Source organism: Balaenoptera borealis, assembly GCF_965194805.1.
Source record: "Balaenoptera borealis genome assembly, chromosome: 16".
In the NCBI taxonomy this organism is placed as follows: Eukaryota; Metazoa; Chordata; class Mammalia; order Artiodactyla; family Balaenopteridae; genus Balaenoptera; species Balaenoptera borealis.
Window position 1 is genome coordinate 82,355,654 of NC_138872.1, and position 27,996 is coordinate 82,383,649.

A 27,996-nucleotide genomic window follows, 5' to 3' on the forward strand; every position below is an offset into this window, starting at 1 on the left:
AACTCAACAATATTTATGCAGTGATATACTAATTGGCACACCTATTTTAAACTTAAACATTTCTCTCTGACTCATTTTCTTATCTTCTTCCCCAAAGAACTTACCCCCAAAGGTAAATTATATATTTATTTACCCCCAAAGTTTAGAACTCTTCTGCTCTAAAATCTATAGTTCTCTACCTACCTTAAAAAATGCTGAGGTGTGCATAAGTCATGTGTATACAGCTCAATAAATTACCAAAAGGTGAACACCCTCATGTCACCACCACCAGATTTTACCGTTTCTTTATCTTTGAGGCGACTTTCCTTGATCCTTTTTATAGATTTTGTGATAAAATTCACAGCATTTTTTGGAAACACAGAGAGATTTAATATTTCAAAGACTGGACGAAGGAACGGAAAAAGTGCTGTAAGGGAAAAGATAAAAGGAAAGCAGAGTAAAAATGCAAAATTTACCTGGAGCAATTATAATTTGCACTACCAATCAGAGAGTAAGAGACACCAGGGTTCTCAACCAGGATCAGTCCCTCTATGACCTTTGCTCAGACTTCCAAGCCAAGGCCTGAGCAAGGGCAAGTCCACATATAGGGGTCATCACTATAGTCATGAGATCAGTGGTCCTCCCTCTATCTTTTGCGTGACCAGAGGAACAGGATTACATTTTGGACTTCACTGACTTTTATCTACTGAACTACAGTTTCTTTGGATAAAACAGACCATAGTCTGCTACTTCAGTTAATCATGGTGTTCAAAAAAATAATGGGATAGATTTAATACAGTGTATGTCTTTCAACCATAATGGAATGTAATTTGAAATCAATAATAGAAAGAAAATTGGGAAACTCACAAATGTGTGGAAATTAAACAATACACTCCTAAATAACCAATGGGTTGTAGAAGAAATCAAAAGGGCAATCAGGAATTACTTTGAAGTGAAAAAAAATGAAGTCATGACATACCAAAACTGATGGAATGTTGCAAAAGGAGTGCTCAGAGAGAAATTTATGGCTTTATTTATCTACATTTTAAAAGAACAAAAATTTCCTATCAATAACCTAATAATTTTCCACCTTAACATTCTGAAAAAAGAGGAGCAAACAAAAACTAAAGCAAACAGAAGGAAGAAAATAATAAAGATGAGAGCAGAAACTAATGAACTAGAGAATAAAAAAACAATAGAGGAAAATCAATGAAACAAAAAGTTGATTCTTTTAAAAGACCTTTTTCGCTAGATTGACCAAGAGAAAAAGACAAAAGACAAATTGCCAGTGTCAAAACTAAAGAAGGGAGACTACCACTCACATTAAACAAATGAGAAGGACTATAAAGGACACCAGAAACAACTCTATGCCAATAAATAAGATAACTTAGATAAAATGGACACAAAATACAGAAACAGATGCAAAAAAAATAGACAAGCTGAATAGACCTGTAAGAAGTACAAAGTTTGAGTTAGTAATCAAGAAAAAAACCAACAATTTGACAAAGAAAAGCTCAGGTCCACATGGTTTCAATGGGGAATACTACCAAATATTTAAAGAAGGATTACAACAATTTTTCACAAATTCTTCTAAAAAATAGAAGAGGATGAAACACTTTCAAACTCATTCTATATGGCCAGTATTAATCTGATACAAAAACCAGGCAAAGATAGCATAGGAAAAGGAAACTACAGACCAACATACCTTATGAACATGGATGCACAAATCCTCAACAAATGAATCCAGCAAAATATAAAAAGAGGTATACACCACAACAAAGGGGGGTTTAATTCAAGGAATGCAAGGTTGTGTAATACACAGTTTCAATAGCATAAAGAACAAAACCATCTGACCATCTAAATATACAGTAAAAGCAACTGACAAAATCCAACACCCTCTTGTGATAATAACACTCAGCAAAAAGGAACAGAAGGGAATTTCCTCAACCTGATGAAGGCCATCTACGAAAAACCCACATATAACACCATACTTAATCGTCAAAGACTGGATGATTTCCTCTAAGTTTAAGAGCAAGACAAGGAAGCTTCTCTCACCACTTCTTGACTTTGTACTAGAGGTCCTAGCCAGGAGAATTAGGGAAGAAAAAGAAATAAAACGTATCCATATAGGAAATGAAGATGTAAACAATCTCTATCATAAGATAACATAATCTTGTATATAGAAAATTATAAAGATTCCACTAAAAACTTATTAGAACTAACTAACAAGTTCAGCAGGGTTTCAGGATACAAGACCAATATACAAAAATCAATTGTATTTCTATATCTTGCAATAAGTAATCCAAAAGTGAAATTAAGAAAATAACTCCATTTATAATAATGTAAAAAATAGAATACTTAGAAATAAGTCAACAAAAAAGTGCAAAATTTCTACTCTGAAAACTGCAACTTTGTTGGAATAAAGATCTAAGTAAATGAAAAACATCCCATGTTCATGTATCAGGACACTTAACATTGTCAAGATAGCAAATCTACAGATTTAACACATTCCCTATCAGAATCCTAGCTGGCTTCCTTGTAGAAATTTACAGGCTGAATTTAAAATTCATATGGAATTTCAAGGGGCCCAGAAGAGCCAAACCAATATTGGGGGAAAAAAAAAAGGAAATAAGTTGCAGGATTCATACTTCCTGATTTCAAAACTTATACCACAAAGGTGCAATAAGCAAAGTTCTATGTCCTAGCAACATCCAAATATATCATACAGCAGTTTTAACTGTAGTCACCTTGCACATTATACCACCAGTATTTATTTATGTTATAACTCAAAGTCTGTAGCTTTTGACCACCTTCATTCAATTCCCCCACCACCCAACCCCACTTCTGGTAATCAAAAATATGAAATAGTTCTTCTATGAGTTTGATTTTCTTCTTTTTGATTCAGCATTTAAGTATTTGTCTTTCTCTGTCTGACTTATTTCACTTATCATAATACCTTCAAGGTATATCCACATTACGCAAATGGCAGGATTTCCTTCCTTTTGATGGCTTAATAGAACTCCACTGCACGCACACACACACACACACACCCACACACACACGCACATACATATACATACCACATTTTCTTCATCCATATGTCAACAGACACTTAGGTTCTAAATATTATTGAATTGTACATTTTAAATGGGTGAATTACATGGTATATAAATTATATCTCAATATAGATATCTATAAAAGGAAGAAAGAGATGGAAGGAAGGAAGGAAGGAAATAAAGAAAAAGAAATATAGTAGTCCACGTACCTGAAAAGATAAGGAGTGGATCAAGGAAATCAAATCTTAAGAGCTTCTTAGTATGTTCCACAAAGGGATCGTGTGGGTTGCTGAGGGAATCAATCTTCACTCCAAATGCTGTGCTAGTAATCACATCCATGCTGTAGGCCCCAAAGAAGCTGAGTAGAGAGAGAAAGACATGGACAGTTCAGATCAGCACCTCTTCACCATCCTTGCCCAACACATGCAACAAGAAGTCCACGTAAAATCAGATGCCCAGACAAGACAGGTAAAGAGCCACACTCTTTCAGAACTACCTGTTGGACCATGGAAGAGTCTATGCTACTATCACTCACTCCTGAGGTGTGTCTGAGGTGCCAGTGATGCAGCTGGCCCTGTGCCAGGAGGGATGGGGACACTAAGGCAAGTTAGACATCCTCCCATAAACTCAAGGAGCTCAGTCATAGAGGGATAGACACCCATAATCAGACAAAGTACAGTAGCATGTTTTGACTACAGGCCATAATAGGTGTATAAGGACAGTGTCTGAGCAGAACCAAGGGTGTAAAATTAACTCATCCTGGGGGAGTCCAGAAAGGGGACGTTGATCTGGATCTTGCCTCAACACAGAACCTGTGCTCAGAGCTGATTCCTCTTCAGTGAATTACAGAAGAGCAGCACCCTGTTCTGAGTTGCCAGGAACATCATCCCTCACTGTCTTACACCTCTGCTAAGGATCCTGAAAGACCCACACTTCCTCAACTCCAGTGGTCTGTGGTTGCCCTGAGGGCAGACTCATTTCTGTAAAAGGTAAAGAGTAAAAATGTTTCTCGTTAAAAATAAATCACTCTAAAATTGACTTAGGGGATTGAACAGCTAAGTGATCCTATGTCCCCAGGTTTTCCAGGGCAGTCCCAGTTTACTTGTTCCTGCATAGTGAAAAAAATCCCAGTTTAGACGATCAATTCTATGGTCATCCTACCCACAGCCTGTACAAGGCCTTCTGTCTTTTTGGACTGACGGAAAGGGGAGTGGTGGCAAGATTTAACATTCAGTATTTGCAGGTGTCCTCAGCCAGATTGTGAAGAGATCTAAGTTGTTCCGAGTTCCATATTGTGATGATTGTATGTCACCCACCGCCTACCAGTATGCACCAAGTCCCTTCCCTGCCACCATTCCATGCCATCCACACTCAAAATTGGTGCAGTCACATTTCTTCCTTCTCTCCTGGCTGTCCTGCTTTATTTGGCGAGCCACCTCTCTTTCTGGGATGGGCCTTTGGGAGTTGTACCACCACATACCTACTTCTGTCTGGTCACTACAGTAACTCAGCAGTGGGAATCTGGCTCGCTGGCAGGCATCTGGAGGGTCTCAGTGGAGCTCATGTACCAGCAGCTTCACCCCTACTTACTCTTTCACGGTGATGGGCTTGCCTTTCTCTGCTTCCTTGCTCAGGTTCCTCACCAACACGTCTCCATACGTGCTAACGATGGGGAACATCTAGACACAAAATAAACACCACTCGAAGTTAAATGTGGAGACTCAAGTCCTAGAAGGACCTGGCTTTCCCATGAATGGAGCAGTGACATTTGATAAGGAATCTCATAAGGTCTCTTCTAGGAGGTGAAGATAAAAGGCTATTTTAGGAAGCTTGAATTTAGTAGCCTCCTCCCTGGAAAAGGACTGTGATTTTATTTTCTACCTTATTCTTTAAGTTTCTAATTGAAAGTCCTCTTCTTTTCTTACCTCCTTGAGCTTTCCACTGGTGAAGGTTGGACACAGCAATGTTCGTATTTTCTTCCATTGTTGATCCTCAGCCAGCGAGATGGCATTTTTCATAACTCCCACTGGACCAAACGTCTAGAGTTGAAAAAAACACATTTTATCCTACATAAGTTTTGAAAGTCTTGACATTTTTGGAAATTGTGTTAAATGTGCACCAATTATTCAACAAATATTTAGTGACTGTCTACTTGGAAGCAGGCCCTATGCTAGATGCTCAATAAATATTTTTCCCAAATTCATAGCTTCCTGTGAGGGTCAAGGAGACATGCAGCCACCTGACATCATTTCCAGACTTTATATGCCAATCTCCTTTTAAATGAAATGACCCACATAATAGGAAAACTGTTCTTCCAGAGGAATAGACAGGCATAAGACCTAGTTCATCCTCCTGGGCTGTGCAAAGTACAAGGGTATTGGTGATAGCCAGATAACCTTGGCAAAGTGTATGTTGACTCAGACAAGTTCTGTCTTTACATATATCTAAAGCCTGAGCAAGTGGAAAAAGGGATGTCTTGATATGGTGATTGTTTCTAAAAACAGTGCTTAGCACTTGAAAGATTAGGAATCTATTTACTAGTCTGAAGAAATAATGCAATTACACAAAAAAATTTTCCCCTACATTTTTTGCCCAGGATAAGAAGGAAAAAAGGTAATTCTATTTCTCAACTTGGGACTGGCCTATCAAACCAACCTGCTTGGAAATTTCCATATTCTTCCAAAATAAAATTTTGTTTTAAAATGGATATTTCCAACACCCATTCATGATGAAAACTCATAAACTAGGAGGAGAGGGAAACTCCCTCTACTTGATAAAGGGCATATGCCAAAAACAAAACAAAACAAAACAAAACAGAAAAACTATAGCAAAAAAAAAAAAAAAAGTCAGTACTTTGCAAAGATCAAGTAAATAATTTGAATTACTAACTTAAAATCTCTCCATAAAATATCCCAGGCCCAAATGAGTTCATTGCTAAAATATATAAAACATTTAATGAAAAAATAACCAACCAAGGATACTTTTCCCAAAAAAGGGATCCTTCAGAAATGAGGGAGAAATAAGGACATTTTTAGACAAACAAAAGCAGAAAGAATTTGTCACTACTAGAACAGCCTTACAAGGAAGGTCTTCAAGCTGAAAAGACAGAACACTAACTAGTAACATGAAATCATATGAAATAATAAAACTCATTAGTAAATGTAAATATACAGTCAAATTCAGAATAGAGTAATATTGTAATGGTGGTGTGCAAATCACTTATGACTCTAGGGTAAATGTTAAAAGACAAAAGAGTTTTTAAAAAGTATAGCTAAAATAATTTGTTAATAGATACACAATATAAAAAGATGTACAGAAACAAAGACCCAACACAGCCAAAAATAAATATAAATAAATAAATAAATTTATAAAAAGAAAAGATGTACAATTCACCCTTAATCAATTCAGGCTTGAACTATGCAGGTCCACTTACAGGTGCATTTTTTTCAATAGTAAATACTACAGTACTACATGATCCATGATTGGTTGAATCTGTGGATATGAAACCAGGGACGGAGGAACCTCAAATACAAAGGAACCACATAACAGAGGACGGATTATAAGTTATATGCAAATTGACTACAGGGAAGGTTAGCGCCCCTAACCCCAACACTGTTCAAGGATCAACTGTAAACTATGACATCAAAAACATAAAATAAGTAGGGGAAGGAGAGTAAAAACATTCAGCTTTTGAATGAGAAGAAATAGGCTGTTATATGTATATATAAGATGTTTTCTGTAAGCTTCACTAACCACTAAGTAAAACCTATAGTTGATAAAGAGATAAAGAAGAAGGAATCAAAGATACCACTATAAAAAAAATCATGAAATAACAAAGGAGACAAGAAGAGAAAAAGAATAAACAAAGAATCTATGAAACACCTGGATTAAGAAAATGGCAACAGTAAGTCCGACCTACAATCACTTTAAACGTAGATGAACAGATGAATGGATAAAGAAATGTGTGTGTGTGCATGAATAATTATATATATAATGGAATGTTATTCAGCTTTAAAAAAGAAAATCCTGCCATTTGCTACAACATGGATGAACCTTGAGGACAACACGCTAAGTGAATTAAGCCAGACACAGAAGGATAAATATCACATGATCTCACTTATATATGGAATCTAAAAAAACCAAAAACATTCAAACTGAGAGTAACATAGAGAAGAATGGTGCTTATCAGAGGCTAGTGGGAGATGGGGCAGGGGGAGGGGGAGAAGATATTGATCAAAGGGTACAAATTTTCAGTTATCAGGTGAATAAATGAAGACCTAATTTACAGTATGGTGACTCTAGTTAATAATACTGTAATGCACACTTGAAATTTACTGAAAGAGTAGATCTCAAACGTTCATACGACTCACACACAAAAGGTAACCATGAGGGGGGATGTATGTGTTAATTAGTTTGTGGTAATCATTTCACAACATATACATATATCAAAGTATCATGTTGAGTACACCTTGAGTATATACAATTCTTTTGTCCAAAATAAATAAATAATTTTAGGAGGTGAAAGACTGTATGCTTCCCCTTAAGATCAGGAACAATGCACCATTCTTTTCCTACATTATAAGAAGTTTGAACTAGTGCAGTAAGTTCTAGCTAGTGCAGCAAGACAAGAAAAATAAATGAAAGGCATACCGATTGGAAAAGAAAAATGTGTTCCTATTTTCAGCTGACATAATTGTCAATATAGAAATTCTCAAGGAAATAATAAGGAAACCTCTAGAACTAATAAATGACCTGAGCGAGTTTGTAGCATATAAGATCAACACACAAAACTCAACCCCATTTCTATATAATAACAATGAATATGTGACAACACATTAAAAACTCAGTACCATTTACAATCACTCTAAAGAAAATGAAATAATTTAGGTGTAAATAAAACATGTATGAAATCTCTATGCTGAATACTACAAACTGCTGTGAAAGGATCAAAGAAAGCCTAAATAAATTGAGAAACAATACTATGTTCATAGATTCAAAGATGTGACCTAGTAAAAATATAGATTTTCCCCAAGTTGATGTAAGGGTTAATTCAATTCTTATCAAAACCTCAGCAAGTATTTTGCAAACATAGATTAGCTTATCCTAAATTTGTAGGGAAAGGCAAAGGACCTAAAATAGCTAAAACAATTCTGAAAAAAATTAAGTGGAAGGAATATTCTACTTGCTAAGACTTACTGTGCAACTACAGTCATCAAGATTGTGTGGTACTGGGGGAGGGATAGATACATAGATCAATGAACTGAACAGAGAGTAAGAAATAGACCCACAGAAATAGGCCCTAATGATTTTTGACAATGGTGCAAAAGCTATTTAATGAAGGAAGGAGTCTTTCCACAAATGGTGGAGGAAAAACGCAGACATTTACAGGCAAAAAAACCCCCAAAAAACAAAAACCAAAAGAACTGTGACCTAAGCGTCACATGTTATACAAAAATCAACACAAAATGGATCATAGACTTAAATGTAAAACATAATACTATATACTATTTAGAGGAATAAGGGAGAAAAACTTTGGAACCTAGGACTAGGTAGAGGTTTCAGACTTGACATCAAAGGTACAACCCATAAAAGAAAAAATTGACAAAATTGGCCTCTTCAAAATTTTTAAAAAAAGTTTGCTCTGCTAAAGACCCTGATAAGAGGAAAAGACAAGCTACTCACCATGACTATAAAAGAATAGTAGGAGGGAGCCTTATGGTGATGGAACAGTTCTGTATATTGATGGAGGTAGTTACACAAACCTAAATACATGATAAATTTTCATACAGCAACACACGCACAAAAATGAGTGCACAAAAAACTGATTAAAACTGAATAAGCTCTGTGGATAGAATCAATGTCAATTTCCTGCTTTGATACTGTACTATAATTTTTCAAGATATTATCATTGGGAGAAACATGACGAGGGTACATAACATGGGATCTCCCTGTATTTTTTTCTTTTGAGAACATGCTGTGAATTTATAATTATTTCAAAATGAAACTTTAATAATTAATTAATTAAAAATTTAAAATGCATGCCTACCCGCCGGTTTGTGAAGACAGAATAACATTCTTTCACTAGCACTGTTTTGATCATGTCTGGATCTGTGATAGCCAACACAGGCTGTTGACCATCAAAAAACCTGTGTAGGGAAAACAGAGCTGATTAAACTTAATGAGCCAGTGTCTGCAGCTGGAGCCACAACTAGAAGTCCAGATTCTCAACTAGATGTTACATAATCCCTACTCCTAGAGATCATGGTTAGAAATAACATTAAAACATGGGTTAGGTCTAGGTGGTGTGTGTATGGGTATTTCCTATACCAACTTCATAATTCTTAGGGCTTTAAAATATTTCATATCAAAACATAAGTTAGCTTAGTAAATAATTGAAGGCAAGTTAATTAACTGGAAACAAAAAAATAATTAATTACGGCGAGTCCACCCACTCTGTCATTTTTGAAGATATATCAAAAGCATGAAAAATGCAATGATGTAATATCTGAAACTTGTAGACACACTGATCATAAATATGTACAATGTGTCTGCAAGTGGAAGAAGATTAAGAATGCTCAACAAGTGAAAGTAGGATTATGAAAGGTTTCTTTGCTTTATTTTTAAAAATATGCTTACTTTATACTTCTTTAAAGGAAATCATATTTTAAATAACAAGGAGATATCCTTGGTAGCATCAAGGATTTGAAACAAAAGGACTGAGAGAATAAAGTAATTCAGAGGAACAGGTATAAATTCATTTTTAAAATATTTTCTTTTCACTATTTATATTTATTCTTCGACATGGGTCCCAAGTGGGCCTAGGGCCCCATGTAGGTGACATCCATCAGCAGCTAGGCAGGCCCACTTTTGACACATGTACCACACAAAGCCAACTCCTCAGATGCGATACATCCCAATTTGGCCTGATCTCCTGACCGTCAGGATGCCCATTCATGGGAATGGGCCGCTGGCATGAGGCTGACTCTAACTTAATCACACTGTCTTCCGGCATTTTGTTTCCTCTGTCAATCAGTTGCAGTGGCTAGAACACAATGGAAGGTTTTCTACATGTTACCTATTATTCCTCTGACTTCACACAGGAATTTCAAATGGTTTTGTGATCACATATAAAAATGGATGAGAACTAAAACTGAGAGGGTTTAAGTGAGTGTCAAGTGCATTTAGTGTTGAAGCAGTGACGGAAGGGATTGAGGAGGCACTTAATTTGCTTTTTCATCTGATTGACTATATTTCTTGGATGATGTCCCATCTTCCCATCATGTTATTTCAAAAACACCTGGGTGGAGAAGGGATAGTGGTTTGGGGTAAACCTTTATACTCACGATGTCACTCCAGCCTTAGTATTTCTTATACTCTGAGTTAAAATTCAGATTCTTGGGCCCCATCCCAGATCATCCAGGTTCAGTGTTGCTGGTGGGTGGGGCCCAAGGCTTCATTTTTAACAAGCCCTCCCAGGTGGTTCTTATTTACACCTAGCATGAGAAACATTTTCTAAAAAGAGAACTGGGATCTACTATGAAAGAGTGACTCCATCCAGAGCTCAAAAGTACTAAATGTTGGAGGGGCATTTGGAGCTGGTCCAGTGGCAATCCAGTGCTATGTGTTTTTCCACGCAGTCACGTTGCCTTCTGGGGCCATGGCAACTCAGCAGAGCCCTATGGTTTCTGAGAACTTGATGAGAGAAGATGAAGAGGTATGGAGAGGAAGAACTTTCTCCCACTTGCTTTTGGCAAATAGTCACCACATTATACCTCTCCTGCTGCTCTCACCAAACCTCCAGCAGCTGCAAAAGGGATCAGCCACTGCAATCAGCTGGGGCCACTCTACAAAATCATCAAGTCCTTCAGCCCAACGGAAACACTCTGGGTTAGAAATATCCCACATCTCTTCAAAGTCAGAGGAATAGAGTAGTTAAAGCAATACCACTATACACTTCTACTGAAAAATCTTGACTTAAAAAAAAAAACTAAACTACGTAAGTGCAGAGAAATTTTTTAAAAGCTGAGCAGAAATGGTTTCCTTTTCTTGTTACCTATACCCCTGAGTCCTTCTTTGAAAAGGACATATTAAATCCAAAATTTAGGTAAAGGAATTTTGGTTTTTAATTAAAAGTGAATCATGTGGGAGATGATAAAAACATACTTTTGTGAGCAGATATTAGAATGTTCTGGAATGATGCATTTTATGCAATTAAAGGTGCCCCAAGGAAGGAAAAAATGGCGAAGGGGGGAAGAGCAAGATACTGGGCATAAAATGATGCTAGGAGTCCCTGGGCCTCAAAGTCTGGAGCAAAGTGATGACCTGTGACCTTCCAGGCCTGACTCAGACTGTGGACCTGGATACCTGGTGACATCTGGGATCCCTGGTAGAACAAGCCTCCAAAGCTTTACGATATATGACTTCATCTCAAGAAGCTGCCGACTGAGATTGTCCTCCACACCACAGGGGGGCGCCACATCATAACAAGTCTATCCAATGGAAGTTTCCAGAATACTCACCCCCACATTTTTCCATACTTTTTAAAACATTTATTGTCAAAATCCCAAATACCCTGCAAGAGAAAAAAATTTGGATTATTAGTTTAAATGTATTGAACTTTACCTCTAATTGGGACAAAAATGACTTGAATCGCATGATATCAGGCTTACTATTTCCCACTGGCAAATGCAAGGAAACTCTTATCAGAGACATCTTAGGGGAAAGAAGACAAAATAGAGGAGATATTTGAAATGGAGAATTTAAAATCACTCGAGGGCTTCCTTGGTGGCGCAGTGGTTGAGAGTCTGCCTGCCAATGCAGGGGACACGAGTTCGATCCCTGGTCTGGGAGGATCCCACATGCCGCGGAGCAGCTAGGCCCGTGAGCCACAACTACTGAGCCTCCGCGTCTGGAGCCTGTGCTCCGCAACAAGAGAGGCCGTGATAGTGAGAGGCCCGCGCACCGCGATGAAGAGTGGCCCCCGCTTGCCACAACTAGAGAAAGCCCTCGCACAGAAACGAAGACCCAACACAGCCAAAAATTAATTAATTAATTAATTAATTAAAAAAAATCACTCAAATTTTCTTTGAGTATTGTAGTTACTAAACACTTACCCTTGTCAATGAATACTAATTACTCCTTGTCTTTCTGAGGGGTTTTGCTTGAGCACGTGTTGTCTCTAAAATCTCATAACCCTCTGAGTTAATCCTCCAGGAACAAGTGAGAAAACTGAAGCTGAGGGTAAGAGTTTCCTACACACACTTTCATCTCCTAGTTAAGCAGCCTTTTCATTTATCTCATGACCCCCCCTAGAATTCTAGCAGAATAAGGAAGTTAAGGCACCAGTAACCTCTTTGGGTCTAGCAGGTTTAAAAACATCTAGGACGTGTGGTGAGTGAGAAAGTGAGTGAGTGAATGAATGAATGACAAAGTAGATCGCCTTCTAGTTTTCCAGCTCAGCATGGAAAGATGGGGAGATGCCACAACTACACAGAGGACAAAGGACAGTGCAATTAAAACACTTGCCCTGAGTTTTCACTTCTGTAACTTAAAAACAAACAAACAACAACAACAAACACCTTCCTGTAGCTAAGTTTCTGCTGTGATATTTGATGGTTTAACTATGAAAAAGAAAGTCCCAGAAATGTGGGTCTTGGAGTGCATCTACTAAGGAGTTCATCTGGGCAAGATGGAAAATAAATTATTGCTTTTTCAGAGAGAAAAAAGTTCAGGAAGTTCATAGGCAGTAATGAGACAATGAAGACCTCAGGTGGGAGAATCAGGATCTGAGAAACAAGCCTTATGTCTGCAGGAAAAGAAATCTGAGCCAGAGAGCAGCCTGCACACAAGGCTCTGCCCCCTGGACACATGGACGTAGCTCACGACCTTCAGTTCAGGGGCCAGGCCCTGGGCAAGGCATCAGAGCTGGATTAATATCAAGGCTCGGCCAGAATTCACGGTCCACCTGTCACCTAGTACATTCTGTTTGGTTAAATTAAAAATTTTTTTTTAAATTTTTATTTATTTACGGCTGTGTTGGGTCTTCGTTTCTGTGTGAGGGCTTTCTCTAGTTGTGGCAAGCGGGGGCCACTCTTCATCGCGGTGCGCGGGCCTCTCACTATCGCGGCCTCTCTTGTTGCGGAGCACAGGCTCCAGACGAGCAGGCTCAGTAATTGTGGCTCACGGGCCCAGCTGCTCCGCGGCATGTGGGATCTTCCCAGACCAGGGCTTGAACCCTTGTCCCCTGCACTGGCAGGCAGATTCTCAACCACTGCGCCACCAGGGAAGCCCTAAATTAAAATTTTAATAATTTTGCCAAATCATGTCCTTTCTAGTGATTTTGCATAAGTAATTCTGCCTTGCTTTTTTGTTTTTTAACCCACAGTTCATTTAGTAGTTAAATATCTGAAGTCGAAGACAACCACTATCTAGTCTCCATTATACTCTCTCTCTGCTCAAACTCATCCATGAGGTGCCTCCTTTGAAGACACAGAAGTAAAACAGAAAGTTCTTGTTCCATCTCTCAAATCTCCAAAATAGTCACTGGTACAAGAGGTGGATTAGAGCATGGAAATAACTGCTGGGGTTAGCAGTTCTTGAGGGAATTCAAGTATGTGCAAATTACTCAATGGTGAATACTAGGGTTGCCTCAGAAAGTGAAGTTTCCAATCAATCCAGGAGGAATTTTTTTTAAAAGGGTACCCGCAGCACACGCTAGCAAAAGGAAATTCTGACTGTAGTGTACACAGCTTAATGAGTCATGACTGGTCACCCCCTTCATGCTTTTCTCCTAAGGGGGATTGTACCTTCCTGGGAATCTGCATCTGGCAGAAAGAAAATCCTTTTCACAATACTCACAAGATGGAACATCAAGTCCTGTGCTGAATCAGCTAGAGAGCTGGGCTGTCTGAGGCGGCAAAACCTGAGGCTCCTAACAGCTGACAATGGAACCATGGGGTAAACTTGGCCATGTGCTGAGTGGAGCCTATGGTGTTGTTTCTGGAAAGCGTGAAACTTCAGACCTTCCTCTTGAAAAGGGGAATTTTTATTATGGGACTCAGCTGAGATTTGCAACCCTAAGAAGCAAAGCTGGAGCTCAAACATCACGCACCTTTCGGTAGGACAGAATATTTCCAAAATAAGGCAGAGGTGTTGGCCCAGGAATCCCCAGCTTCTTAAAAAATCCATGTGAATAAGTTCCATATCTATAAAGTGAAAAAGAAAACTAGGTCACAGGGATTGTGTAGTAAGTGCTGGAGCTGGCCAGTCACTGACTCAGAATTGGACAGTCAACCTAGGGAGGTAACATGTAGGCGATAAATAATAACAGCGATTCCAAAAGTGATATTACACTCACTCATCACCTCCTTTCCCACCTGCACTGTGAGACTCACAAAAAGTAATGATGATTAGATAAAAGCAGCTGAAGTCTTCACGGTCCCAATCCTAGAATGAATACTTGATAAATGTTTCCAATTTGAGTGTTCCTGAGAAGTTGAGGCAGGAATCTTCCAGGGAATTAATCATGTTTATTAGTTACTTGACTCTTCCATGATTTGGAGATTCTCATTCTAGGTAGAAAGGGGAAAATTTTTTTTGGTAGTACCCAAAACTTTAGCAACTTCCATTCCATTAACTTGGATCTTCAAAACAGACAAGGAAAGGGAGACCTGATTAGCACCCCAAGTCCAAGATTACAGAGGAGACAAGCCTGGACAGTTACTCACATATAGAGAAGCACCAGGATGGTAGCCAGGAGAACCCAGGTTTCCGTGGAAAAGCTTGGGATTAGGTCCATGGCCACTTTCCTCTGAGTTTCCCTCCTCTGAGTTTCCTTTCAGCTGTGTGTGCTATTCTTTGCAGGCCTTTGAGTGTGGAGTTTCCCTTCCTGGCCAGTGGAGAGTCAGTGAGGCTGGAAGGTTTATGTTCTGGGAAGGGGGTGGAGCTGGAGATGCAGCCAATAGAAGGGCCACCTGTGCTCCACCTGCATGAGCCCTCTCTGCCTTGATGGTTGGCAAAGCATCAGGGACACTCCAGTTTGACCTCCCTTGAGTTTATATCTGTGACAATTCAATAACAACTCAGTGTTATCAGTAAGCCCAACCATTACAGAAACTCACATAAAGCCACTGACCATATCTCCTCTAAACTACCCCTGTCTCCATAACTGCCCACGCTTTAAAATACCTGAAATTCTTCCAACAAGCTAGGTCTACAGATCTTTACCCATGCAGTTTCCTCTGCCTAGAAATGTCCTTATTTCCTCTATAAGTCTCCTGTTCATCCTTCAAATCCCAGCTCAGACAGAACCCACTGTTTTAGAGACTTTCCTAACCAACTTCCTTGAACAGATATAACCTCTTCTTCAACTGGCAAACTTCTGTCCTCTGCACACAATTCTAATATGTCCATCACCATTGTTGGATTCCTTGCCTAGTTCCCCCACCAGATTGAGAGCTTGCACACAGTCTGGATATTCGTCACCATCATGTCCCTGGAACCAAGAGAGTGCTCTCTGCCAAGTGGGAATGAGAAAGTTTGGTGGACTTGAGCTGGTGGAGGTAAGATCACTGGGCCACTCTATGTCCTTTTCAAGTGGCTCTTTGGTGACCACACCATCCTCCTGGATTATTAATACAACAAGAGAGCCTGGCTGTACCTCGGCCACCATCCCTGCATGTTCAGGATGATCCACCAGGATTCTGTTGACAAGAGGGCTCCTGAGGGAGAGACAGGACATGGAGGGGATGGTGATGGCACACTAAGGAGTATTGATTCAGGCTGATTCCTGCCCTGCCCTCAGAGGATCCTGCAATAGACAGCAAGTTAGACAGATTCTAGACCAAAGAATGGCCCCCTGTCTCTGGAGAGGCTGCAAGTCCAAGATCAATGGGTGTAAAGAGGAGAAAGCAGCCTGATAGCCAAGTGGGCCCCACCTCTTTATCCACCAGTGATGTGGCACACACAGTACATAAGACTCCAAAAAGATGGTGTGAGGTTTTTCTATGGGGCAAAGTGGGCTCAGAACAAATGGCTTCCTGCTTTTTGACAAGTAGGGAATTTATAATAGGTATGAGGACCTGGCAAGGAGGAGGCTTATATTAGAGGTCAGTGTCATCTGTGAGCCCGCACCCCATTCCTTATGAGAGAAACCTGAGGATTGAGGGTCTGGAAATTACATGGCCTCGCTGCCATTACTCTGACCCAGGTCCTGGGATTGCTTGGCCTGGGAAACCATGAATTATGTAAAAAAAAAAATCTCAAAGATTCTTAAACTCAACAGAAACACAAGACATTGAAGCTGTGCTTGTGCACTTCCTTCTCTCTTTATCCTTTCTCACTTCAAGTCCTTCTGCAGAAAGCGATACCCACCTTTCACCAACTCTTTCCCTCCCTCTGACTTGAAAGTCCCCAGGGCTCCTGGACAACAACCTGAGAGGGTGGAGGTCTCATTGGTCAAATGCAGTAAGTCCCAACTATGTTACCTGCCCTCTTTTGTTTCCTTGGGAACATGTCATACAACATGAAATTTCTACCATCATAGCTTGTCAAGTTTGGGTTCAGACTTTCTCCAGGAGACACTTGTTAAAATTCATAGCTGCCACTGGTAAGTAAAATGCATGAATACATCTATTCATTCGTGCATTGATTCAAGGTCAAGTGGGTGAATGTCAGGTGCAGGTATTGTGCTGGGCTGGGGGCTAGAAGCCATACAGTCTCCTTCCTTGAGAGCAGCTTCCAAGTGGAGGGAGTGAGACACACAACCATGCTTAGTATGTGACATACCTCTGGAATCTCTGAAAAAAAACATGGAACGCTACAGAGAGGTAGTGAAGGAGGGAAGTGGCTGCAAGCTTGAATACTGACAAAGGACATACCTGGGAAACTGGAAGATGATCCCCAGGAAAAGTAGGATAGAAAGTCCCAGAAATTCTGATACATTTCTGCCCTCTTTCAGTACCTTCTCTGGGCGCTGTTAAGTAGGGTCGTGATACAACCCCCAGTTTACAGATGTAGAAACTGAGGCTCAGGGACTGCAAGTGGCTTCCCAACAGCTTTGATCGCAACATGTCATATGTAAGCTAACATGAAGATAGATTGGCAAGTCTTCTGCACTGAAATGCCAGTATTCAATGTTTGCTGTTTCGTGATAAGGGTCACTGTGGGAAATAGTGAGACCCAAGGCTGCAGCAGCAACTTGGTTACAATTCTGGCTCCTATCTCCATGGCTACCCCTGCCCAGGAGCTCCCCCACGGGTCTCCAGAACCAAGGACTCTATCTCACCTCAGCAGGAACAGAGACAGGTGCAGGCCATGAGGACACTAGGGTCTTGTGTGTAGGATCAACCTCTCTATGTTCCCAACTGAGAGGAACATAAAATACATTCCACATGGGATGATTGGGGTGTCATCTGATAACTACTGACAACTTAATTCACTCAACTAAACTCACAGCCTTTCTTATTCTTCTTGGGAACAAAACCTTTTATAGAAACTATATGATTTCATCTTCCTCCAAAACACATAGTTGGCTATGATGATTTTCTCACTAAGCCTTATATGACCGTCACCTGCCCTATTCACCTCAGGGCCAGTCCAACTGGTTGGAATCTATCCCATTGGCGATAGGCTAGTCATTTCCTGGGAATAAAATGTAGCCTGTACCACGTCCTAACCAATGCAAATGGCCTTGCTCTGCAAGGGGAAATAATAGAAGCCATGATCTTTGTGCACCTTCATTCACAGCCAGGAAGACCTAACGGGAAGCGATGTATATACTAAGATTGTGAAGGAAGACATGTGTGCCTGAAGATCACCCCACACCCCATGTCTCTCATCTAGTCGTTTGTGTACTAATGGGCTCGTCATGTACTTTCAAATCTCTTTTCTCAATGCCTAGGGCACAAATATGACTAAAATCCAGACAGTATTCAGGTTGAAGACAGAGACAAATAGGTAGTTATAGTACAGCCAGGGTAAACTAATTATACAAGTTTTAGAAACACAGTGTCTTCATCAACTCTAAATGGCTTATCTTCTCAGTCCTTAGCAATGAGTCAGAGTTGAAAATCAAATAACACTCAGGGAGGCGTTAGGCTCACTTATAGGTGAACAGGGTGTCAGGGACTCAGTGATGCAAGAGGCACGGTCAGTCTGCTATTCCTGTCCTTTTATATTGTTTGCCCAGGTGGCTCCTCTTCTGGGAAGCCTGTCCTGATATCCACTGGCTGAAAGAATTGCCCACCGTATGGGGAGGCAATGTTGCTCTGGAGTGAGTTGTGCGTTAGACTCAAATTTCACAGGTCACAATCTGGAGTGTACAAACAATGAAAGCAAGATTATGTGTTTGTATTATATCTCTGCTCTCCCACGCCCTCATTCTTCTCAGTAGGGCAAAACTTGAGCATGCCATTTCAGGGTAACAGGTGATAGCTAAGTTTTGGTGGCTTGGGGAGGTGAGTAGACAACTTTTCAGGGTCTCCTAGTATCAAGGGTGGGGAGATAGTGACAGGACATTCTGTCCTGGCCTTAGAGGAGGTGGGCACCTCACCCCAGTGTCACTGTATGTTGGTTGGGATCCATGCCTGCTGTGTTCAGGCCACATGCCAAGCCCTGATTATAAAAAAGTCAAAATCTTTGCTCTCGTGAAACCTACACTTAAAGGGGAGAGAGACATAAACAAATAACTTCTCAAATAAATATTGAGTTACATATGAGGACATGTATTATGAAGTAGAAGAACCCCTTACTTAAGCTCCCTTACCATTGATATAGTTTTTTCTTTCTTTCCTTAAACTCTGTTCTCCTTGAAAGATATGAAGGCAACAGAATAAGCAGGACTTGATGCATTGGGAGTGTGTGACCTTGGGCATCCCTGGGCCTGTTTCCTCATCTGTCCGTGATGGAAATTGACCAGAATTCATCTAAAAGGACCTTATTTCAACCACGTGGTCCCTTCACTGCCTGCCTCTCTCAGCCTCTGTGACTGTGGAGGATTTTCTAAACATTCCCTCCATTATTCTTCTTCCCTTATATGTCATTGAGGGTCCCCAAGTCCCCCAGCCCAGGCAGGAACCAAGGGTTCTTGAGAGCAAGATGGAGAGCCAAGACGGAATAGGATGGACCTGGGAGAACACAACCAACCATTTAGGTCTTGAGCTCTAAATTCTAGAGTGGTTTCTCAACTGGGGCTGCAGAGAGGGGCACACACACCACACACACACACACACACACACACACACACACACACACCACACCACACCACACGCACGCATAGAGCAAGACCTAACCTCAGGCAAGGAAAGCTAACAATTCTTGTTATAAGTACTCAGGCTTCATTAAGTGATTCAATTCCCCCGACAAGCCCATGAGGTAGGTGTTGTTATGATCTCTCTTTTACAAATGAGCAAGCTGGGACACAGAAAGGTGAAGTGACCACTCAAGGATACATCACTAATTACTCACAGAGTTGGGATTCAAATTTATCTAGCTTTAGAGCCCAAGGTCTTAAATTAAACCAGGCTCAGCCTTGTCCAAGAATTTAATGGGAGGCTATCACTAAAACCCGGATCTTCCAAGAGGGTGGTGACCAGTGCTCTGCCCCAAACCAGAGACAAGGTGACGTCCCCTTGCAAGCCCATCGATGAGAGCTGGGGTGAGGTAGGAGAATATTTTTTCAGACCCACACACATTGCACCATAGAGAAAGCCCCTCCCCCATGCCCCGAAGCAGAAGCACTTCCATAGACTTCACAGCAAAGGGAAGAGGAGGAGGAGGACTTCCTCTGGCTGTTCACTTTCTACTCCATCCTGGAGGGTCTCTTTCCTGATAAACTAGCCACTAACATCTCTACCACCCTGTATACCATATAAAGTTCTTTCATGTCTCTCTTAATTGATCGTCATGAAAACTCTGTGAGATAAGTAGTATTGGGATTATTTAATTCCCACTTGACAGATGTGAAAATAGAAGCTCAGGGTTCAGAAAAGTCCTGCCCAAGCAATTAAACCATTAATACAGATCACAGAGCCAGATCTTGCGATTCAAAATTGTGCCTATGGCTTGTTTGCTTAGATTCAAGGGGCCTCCTGAAATAACTTTGCAGGTTATGTCATCTTCCCATGGGATAAATATTTCCTTCCACACATCCCATCATGCTTCCACTCTTGTTCCAAATGCTGCACAGCTGGTTGTGACTACAAAAACGATATGCACATCTTTCTACCCATTACTAAGTTGGGTATTCACTGCACTTTTGGTGTCAGCAGTTAGAGGATGTAGCAAATGGTTCAGACATGTCACAATCAGAATCATTTAGGTTTCCAGGAGAGCAGAAAGTAAAAAGTGATGAAAAGGAGTAAAAGAGGAATCAGAGAATAGAGGCAAATATCGTACAACCATATGGAAGGGAATGAATGAAACAGGAAGTGTAAGATGAAGGAAAAAAACGAGGGTCTTGGGGTATGTTGGAAAAGAAAGGAAAAGCATTGGTCTCTCCTCATTGCTGCAGTAACTTCCTAACAAGTTTTGCTTGACTGTGTGCTGGCCTCATCCAGGGAATTCCCTTCTTAAGCCACCTGACAGAGCCTGGTAAAACACAGAGCTTGCAACTTTCCTCTGTGGTTCAAATCCCTACAACCACTCCCATCATCCCCAAGATAAAATCTAAGTGCCTCAGGGTAGTATCTGAAGACTCTTCTTCATCTGGCCAAGAGTGGCTTCTTCAGACTTGTCTTGATCCCATCTCCTCATGCATTTGGCCAGAAGGAGAGAAGGGGAGAGGGCATTTCAGGATGTGAGAGTGGCCCATCTTACCATCATTATCATTGTTGAGTATGCTTCTCATTTCTTGGTTGAAAAAGACAGGGTCTAAATCAAGCCAACTCTCTTACTGCTAATAAAGGAGTGATCAGATCCCAGGCCAAGATAGGGATCCTCTGCTTCTAGGGTCGATGTCCCACCCTGGTCTGGTCAACAGGGGGCTGGAGAGCATGCAAGGCCTCTGGAAAGAGCTACTGGGCTTTGCAGGCACCATAGTGACCTGTCTTGTACTTGTTAGGGTACATTCCTGGGATTTGAACATTTTAACTGAGGTAAAACTCATATGGCACAAAATTAACCATTTTAAAGTGAACAATTTAGTATCCTTTAGCACATTCATCATGTTGTGCTACCGACACCGCTATCTAGTTCCAAAATATTTCCATTACACCAAAATAAAATTTGTGCCCATTAAGCACATACTCTCCACTCTCCTCTTCCCAGGCCCTGATAACCACCAACGTACATTCTCTCTTTATGGATTTGTTTATTCTAGATGTTTCATATAAATGGATTCATGTAATATGTGGCCTTTTGTGTCTGGATTCTTTCATTCACGTTTTCAAGGTTCACCCCTCTTGCACCATGCATCAGTACTTCACTCCTTTGATGGCTGAATACTATTCTATTTGTTTATGAAAAAATTAATTAATAGTCAATCTAGGGCTTCCCTGGTGGCGCAGTGGTTAAGAATCCGCCTGCCAATGTAGGGGACACGGGTTCGAGCCCTGGTCCGGAAGATCCCACATGCCGCGGAGCAACTAAGCCCATGTGCCACAACTACTGAGCCTGCGCTGTAGAGCCCGCGAGCCACAACTACTGAAGCCTGCGCGCCTAGAGCCCATGCTCCGCAACAAGAGAAGCCACCGCAATGAGAAGCCTGCACACTGCAAGGAAGAGCAGCCCCCGCTCGCCGCAACTAAAGAACACCAGTGCAGCAAGGAAGACCCAATGCAGCCAAAAATAAACAAATAAATAAATAAATAAAAATTAAAAGTGCCCTTAAAAAAAAACAGTCAATCTAAGAAAGAAATAGAAAATTTTATTCGCACCAATCTGAGGATTATAACCTGGGAGACAATCTTTCAGAAAGCTTTGAGGACCGTTCCAACCATTAGAGGTCAAAGCACATTTATGTAAGTTTTTGAGTCAAAGGGTTATACATCAAATGACATACTGACAGTTTACACAAGCCAGATCTGCACATTGCAACCCCTCACAAGATTAAAAGGATTGTTATCTCTAAGGAGTTATCTTGCTGGCACCAGAGAAAATTGCTCTTGACTATGAAGCAGGCATTCCTGTGTCTTCTAAGGAGGTCTGGTTAATGCACATGCACAATGCACTCTAAAGGGGGAGCGTGGCCCAAATGGCAGAGAGGGAATTTTTTTTTTTTAAGATTTTTTTTTTCTTTTGATGTGGACCATTTTTAAAGTTTTTATTGAATTTGTAACAATATTGCTTCTGTTTTCTGTTTTGGTTTTTTAGCCACGAGGCATGTGGGATCTTAGCTCCCCAGCAGGGATCTAACCCACACCCACTGCATTGGAAGGCAAAGTCTTAATTACTGGACCACCAGGGAAGTCCCGGCAGAGAGGGAATTTAATGTATGAAAATTTTTTTCTTGTCTTGCCTTAAAAATAAGTTTGTTTCATCATATTGTATACAACATATACAACCATTTGTTTATCCATTCATCCATGGATTTTCCTTGTTTCCAACCTTTTGCTTTTGTGGATACTGCTGCAATGAACATGAAGATACAGGTACTGGTTTTGAGAAACTGTTTCCAATTCTCTGTTCTCTCCCCAGGAGTGCAGTTGCTGGGTGATATGGTAATTCTATGCTTACCTTGCTGAGGAGTGGCCAAACATTTTCCATGATTGTTGCACCACTTTACAACCCCACCAGCAATGAATGAGCCGTCCAATTTCTACACATTCTCACCAACACTTGCTTTTTACCTTATTTTTTATAGCGTCCTAGTGGCTGTGATGCAGTAACATTTCTGAAATTTTGACTTTTTGTAACCACAAAATCAAAACGTCCAAATGGTTAAGAATCTGTAAGAATTTGCCAGGGATAGAGGGGGAAAACGGGGAGGAAAGAGTATGGATGGGAACCTGCCCCAGGAGGTCCCTTAGCTTTCTATGGACTCCAGGGACACCTATGCTCTCTGTTGTGTAGACAGCTGGCTAGTAGGGATCCACAAAATGTGACTGACATGCAGGGGCTGGGTGAGTTATTTAAACCCTCTCAGCCTCAGTTGCCTAATCTATAAAATGAGCATTAATAATTATGTCTTTCCCTCCTAAAGGAGCCCAGATCAGACCAGACCCTGGTCTGTGACCTGAAGGGCTTGGGTCCTGGATCTGCAAGTTGGCCTCCTGGTGGCTTTGAGTGAAGAGAACATGTGACCTTGTCCATCAGATACCTGACCCTCAGCAGACCCTCTAGAGATGTTCACTCTTATGAGTTCATAAACTGTTCAACTAGTGGCTAAAAAGGACAAGAATTATAGCGTAATCACAAATTATGGAATGTATCTTCTGTCAGCAAGAGGAGGAGACCTGAGCTCAAGTTGTAGTGAAAAATCATTAAAATGTTGGGAGTTTGCTGAACGTGAACTCTTCATTTATTTCCTCCTTATTGTGTATAAATGGCTCTTTTTACCACCTGGTATGTGTGGAACCACTGAGTCATAAATGTTCAGGACATTATTTCCTGGATTCTAACTGGGGCTGGAGGTGTCTGTCCAGCTGTGTGAGCTCAGGGCCCTAAGCAGGACCTCCAGCCCCACCTCGGCCCACCTCTGTAGGACCTCAAAGCCCCCTGGGGTGATGTCCCTCCCACTCTCCTCCTCCTACCCTGGGGCAAAAATTGTTTCTGAAAAGTTTCCAAACTTGAGTCCATTGTTGGCTGAGAAAAGACAGATCCCAAGGGAAAACAACAACAACAACAAGAATCAAGAGAGCTCATTCCCTCCTTACAGACACGGTGTATTTATGAGATTCAGCCAGGACCTCCAGGCAGTTACCAGATCCCTTACCCTGAGCTGCACGTTCCTCCCCCAGTTACTGCGAGTATTGGCTGCTACTGATTAAAGGCTGCCCTGCTCTCTAGAGAATCTCCCGGGGCCAAATTGAAGCCACTTCACCTGGGAGCTTGTGCCTCCTGGGGGATAAGAAGACCAGTCTATGATGGGGTACAAAAGGCTGGCCTGTGCCTCCAAGTGGGATCTACTCTGTATTACAAATCTCTTTCAGGCTTCCTGTGGAATCAGTCTCCACAGAGACCACATCTTCACCCAGCTTTTCCCCTTGCCAACCCAGCTCCCCTCATTCCCTTCCCCTGAGATCACTCTCTCAGTAAACTATTTGTGCCAGAGCCCTCAGGCCCTGCTTTTAGGGAACCAGACCTAAGACAGCGGCTGAGCCCGAGCTAATGTGTGCACAGTGGCATTCAGCTGAGGGGCACAGAAGCACTGAAATTCAGCCCAAACTTTGTGGGCCAAGCAATGCAAGGAATGGAGGGGCCTGTCTGATTTGCCCAAAGCCACTGATTAGTCTACACTCAGTCCTGGACGGACGGTCCTGGGATTTTAAGCTCAGGAGCTCCAGCTTCAGAGCCACTCATCGGGCACGGTGTAGTGCTATCTCCTTAGAAAAAAACAAGACAAAGAAAACTAAGGTGAGAAAGGGGGAGAGCCGTATAAGCCAAAAGGTACCCTTGTGACCCCCACCCTAAACAAACAATCACAAACTTACCGAAGTGTCTGTTGAAAGACCATTTTCCTGACCCATCTCAAAGTTGTCAACCTGATATTTCACACCCCCTGAGTCTCCCACAGACGACGACATCTCTACATGACCACAATATGACCTCCAAGTCAGGAAGTTAATGCTGACACATCGCTGCCATCTAATCTCAGAGCCCCCAGTTCCCCACCTGTCCCAACAAGGTCCTTGTAGCAGAAGGACCCAGCCCTCGAGTTGTGTTTAGACGTTACCTCTCTGTAGTCTCCTTCATCTGGAACATTTTCAGTCTATCTTTGGTTTTCATGACGTTGACTCTTTCGAAGATTCCAAACCAGTTACAGACGAGAAGGAGAATCTTCCTCCGCTTGGGTTTGTCTGACGCTTTCCAGGATTTCTTTCAGGTTTGCCTCCTTGGCAGGAATATCACACAGGTGAGGTGAGTTCTTCTCACTGTGTCCCATCAGGTGAAGCACGATCAAGTCACCCCATCCCTGACGCTGCTCTCTGATGAGGAAAGGAGTGTCTGCCAGGTTCCTCCACTCTGAAGTTACCCCCTTCTGCTCTATAATTAATGTGTATTTTGAGCAGCACTACTTTGAAGCTATGTAAGTTTCCTCCTCAAATTGCAATTCATCCGTTAATTTATTTACATATATCTGTATGTACTCATGTTTTCCTATTTTCTTGAATGGCTTAACAGCTCTTACTATCCTTATTTATTATGATGCTCAAATGGTCTCTGATTTGGGCAGTGGAAGCCCCTCAGGCTGGCTTCTGGGTCCTTTGGACACATCCCCCTCAATGTTTACATTTCCTTGTTTTCTAGCCCAAGACGGTCCATCGTCATCATGTACTTTCCCAGCCCTGGAATCAGCCATTTCTCTAAGGAGCCCAATTCCTTTCAGTGGAAAATGATATTTATAATCCAAGATCTGGGCACAAGGTATGCTTATTGCTATTAGGGTGTTACTGTTTCTACACTATATCAGTGGAAAGCAATAGGTGTTATGTGTTTTTGTAGCTACACAAACACACACACATACCTATCTATCTATATCTGTATCTCTCTCTCTGTCATGTCTATCTATCATCTATCTATCTATCATCTGTCTATATCATCCAGCCTGCTATCATCTATCTACATAGAAAAGCATGGATTTAATATGACCCTGCAATCCCACTTCTAGGCATATATCTGGAGAAAAACATGGCCCAAAATGATACATACACCCCAGTGCTCATTGCAGAACTATTTACGATAGCCAGGACATGGAAGCAACCTATGTCCATCGACAGAGGAATGGATAAAAAAGATGTGGTACATATATACAATGGAATATTACTCAGTCATTAAAAAGAATGAAATAATGCCATTTGCAGCAACATGGATGGGCCTAGAGATTGTCATACTGAGTGAATTAAGTCAGACAGAGAAAGAGAAATATCGTATGATAACCCTTATATGCAGACTCTAAAAAGAAATGATACAAATGAACCTATTTATAAAACAGAAACAGACTCACAGACTTAGAGAACAAGCTTATCATTACAGAGCGGGGGGATAGTCAGGGAGTTTGGGATTGACATGTACACACTGCTATGTTTAAAATGGATAACAAACAAGGACCTACTGTATAGCACAGGGAACTCTGCTCAATGTTATGTGGCAGCCTGGATGGGAGGGGAGTTTGGGGGAGAATGGATACTTTATATATATGGCTGAGTCCCTTTGTTGTGCACCTGAAACTATCACAACATTGTTTTGTTTTGTTTTGTTTTGTTTTTATAAATTTATTTACTTAATTATTATTATTTTTAATTTTTGGCTGCCTTGGGTTTTCATTGCTGCATGGGCTTTCTATAGTTGCGGTGAGCGGGGGCTACTCTTCGTTGCTGTGTGTGGGCTTCTCATTGTGGTGGCTTCTCTTGTTGCAGAGCCCGGGGTCTAGGTGCGCGGGCTTCAGTAGTTGTGGCTTGCGGGCGCTAGAGCTCAGGCTCAGTAGTTGTGGCGCACAGGCTCAGTTGCCTCGCGGCATGTGGGATCTTCCCGGACCAGGGCTCGAACCCATTCCCCTTGCATTGGCAGATGGATTCTTAACCACTGCGTCACCAGGGAAGCCCTCACAACATTGTTGATCAGCTATACTCCAATATAAAATTAAAAGTTTAAAAAAAAGAAAAGCAAAGCATGGATTTACACTGATACATTCAGTTTCAATCACTGACTCCACGGGGTTTATTCTGGTTTTATCCCTCTCTGAATCAGTGACTCTCTTCTCCAACAGTGAGAATTCTGCCTTCCACCATCCTTTATATATTTACTTACTTGATCACCTCTCCTTTATGTACCCAATCCATGATCCATCCCTTTCCACTCATGATGCCCCCTCCCCTTACCCTACTTGGGTTCTCCACACCCTAGTTAGGCTCTGGCTGCTGTTACAGGCCACCCCTATGAGTGGGTTATTTTGGGTTCCCACACCCATGCCGGGCTGCCATCCCTGTGGACACCCTCTATTCCCTACTTTGTCTCTGACTTGGAGTCACTGTGCCCCCTTCTCTGCTCCCGCCCTGCAGTGTGAGCTGCCCACCTTCTGTGTCCCACTTACTGGTTTAGGGCTGGATTATCCAGGAGGGCAAGGCAGGGGAAGGAAAAGGGAGGGAAGGGGCAGAAAAGGGAAAGGAAGAGCCCTGTGCCGCTTCTGATACCAAATGAAACTGACCAGTGCTTGTAGCCTTTCTGCCCAATCAACTGACCAATCAGCCACCTTTATTCCACGTTCATTGCATTAAGACAGTTGGGAGTCGAGGATGGAATACAAAGAGGTATGAAAATATACGTGCTCCGGGACTTCCCTGGTGGTGCAGTGGTTAAGAACCCGCCTGCCAATGCAGGGGACATGGGTTTGAGCCCTGGGTCCGGGAAGATCCCACATGCCACGGAGCAACTAAGCCCGTGCTCCACAACTACTGAGCCTGTGCTCTAGAGCCCACAAGCCACAACTACTGAGCCTGCGTTCTGCAACTACTGAAGCCCGTACACCTAGAGCCCGTGCTCTGCAACAAGAGAAGCCAATGCAATGAGAAGCCTGCACACTACAATGGAGAGTAGCTCCCACTCGCCGCTACTAGAGAAAGCCTGTGCGCAGCAAAGAAGACCGAACGCAACCAAAAATAAATAAATAAATAAATTAATTAATTAATTTTAAAAAAAGAAAGAAAGAAAACATATGTGCTCCAAAAAAGGTAGATTTAAACTATAAAGGTAGATTTAAAAGGCAGATTTCTAAGCACTGGGCAAAGTCACAGTCAATGAACTCTTACCTATTTAATATGTCAACCTGGGGTTTTTAAAAGGCCCCACCCACCAGGGATTGTGATGG

The 27,996-nt window shown here is 41.5% G+C and overlaps 1 protein-coding gene across 1 annotated transcript in view; it reads right to left on the reverse strand.

Annotated features, from left to right (window-relative positions):
• Positions 1 to 27,985, reverse strand: part of LOC309613880 (cytochrome P450 3A29-like) — a 51,859-nt gene extending 23,874 nt beyond the window's left edge. Inside the window, exons 1-8 of the mRNA XM_082361388.1 lie at positions 14,762 to 27,985; positions 14,146 to 14,239; positions 11,555 to 11,607; positions 9,082 to 9,181; positions 4,961 to 5,074; positions 4,626 to 4,714; positions 3,245 to 3,393; positions 279 to 406 (exon numbers count right to left, since the gene is read on the reverse strand). Of these exons, the coding sequence (XP_082217514.1) occupies positions 279 to 406; positions 3,245 to 3,393; positions 4,626 to 4,714; positions 4,961 to 5,074; positions 9,082 to 9,181; positions 11,555 to 11,607; positions 14,146 to 14,239; positions 14,762 to 14,832 (798 nt within the window). The 5' untranslated portion in view covers positions 14,833 to 27,985. The remainder of the gene's footprint in view (positions 1 to 278; positions 407 to 3,244; positions 3,394 to 4,625; positions 4,715 to 4,960; positions 5,075 to 9,081; positions 9,182 to 11,554; positions 11,608 to 14,145; positions 14,240 to 14,761) is intronic.
• Between the last annotated feature and the right edge of the window lie 11 nt (positions 27,986 to 27,996).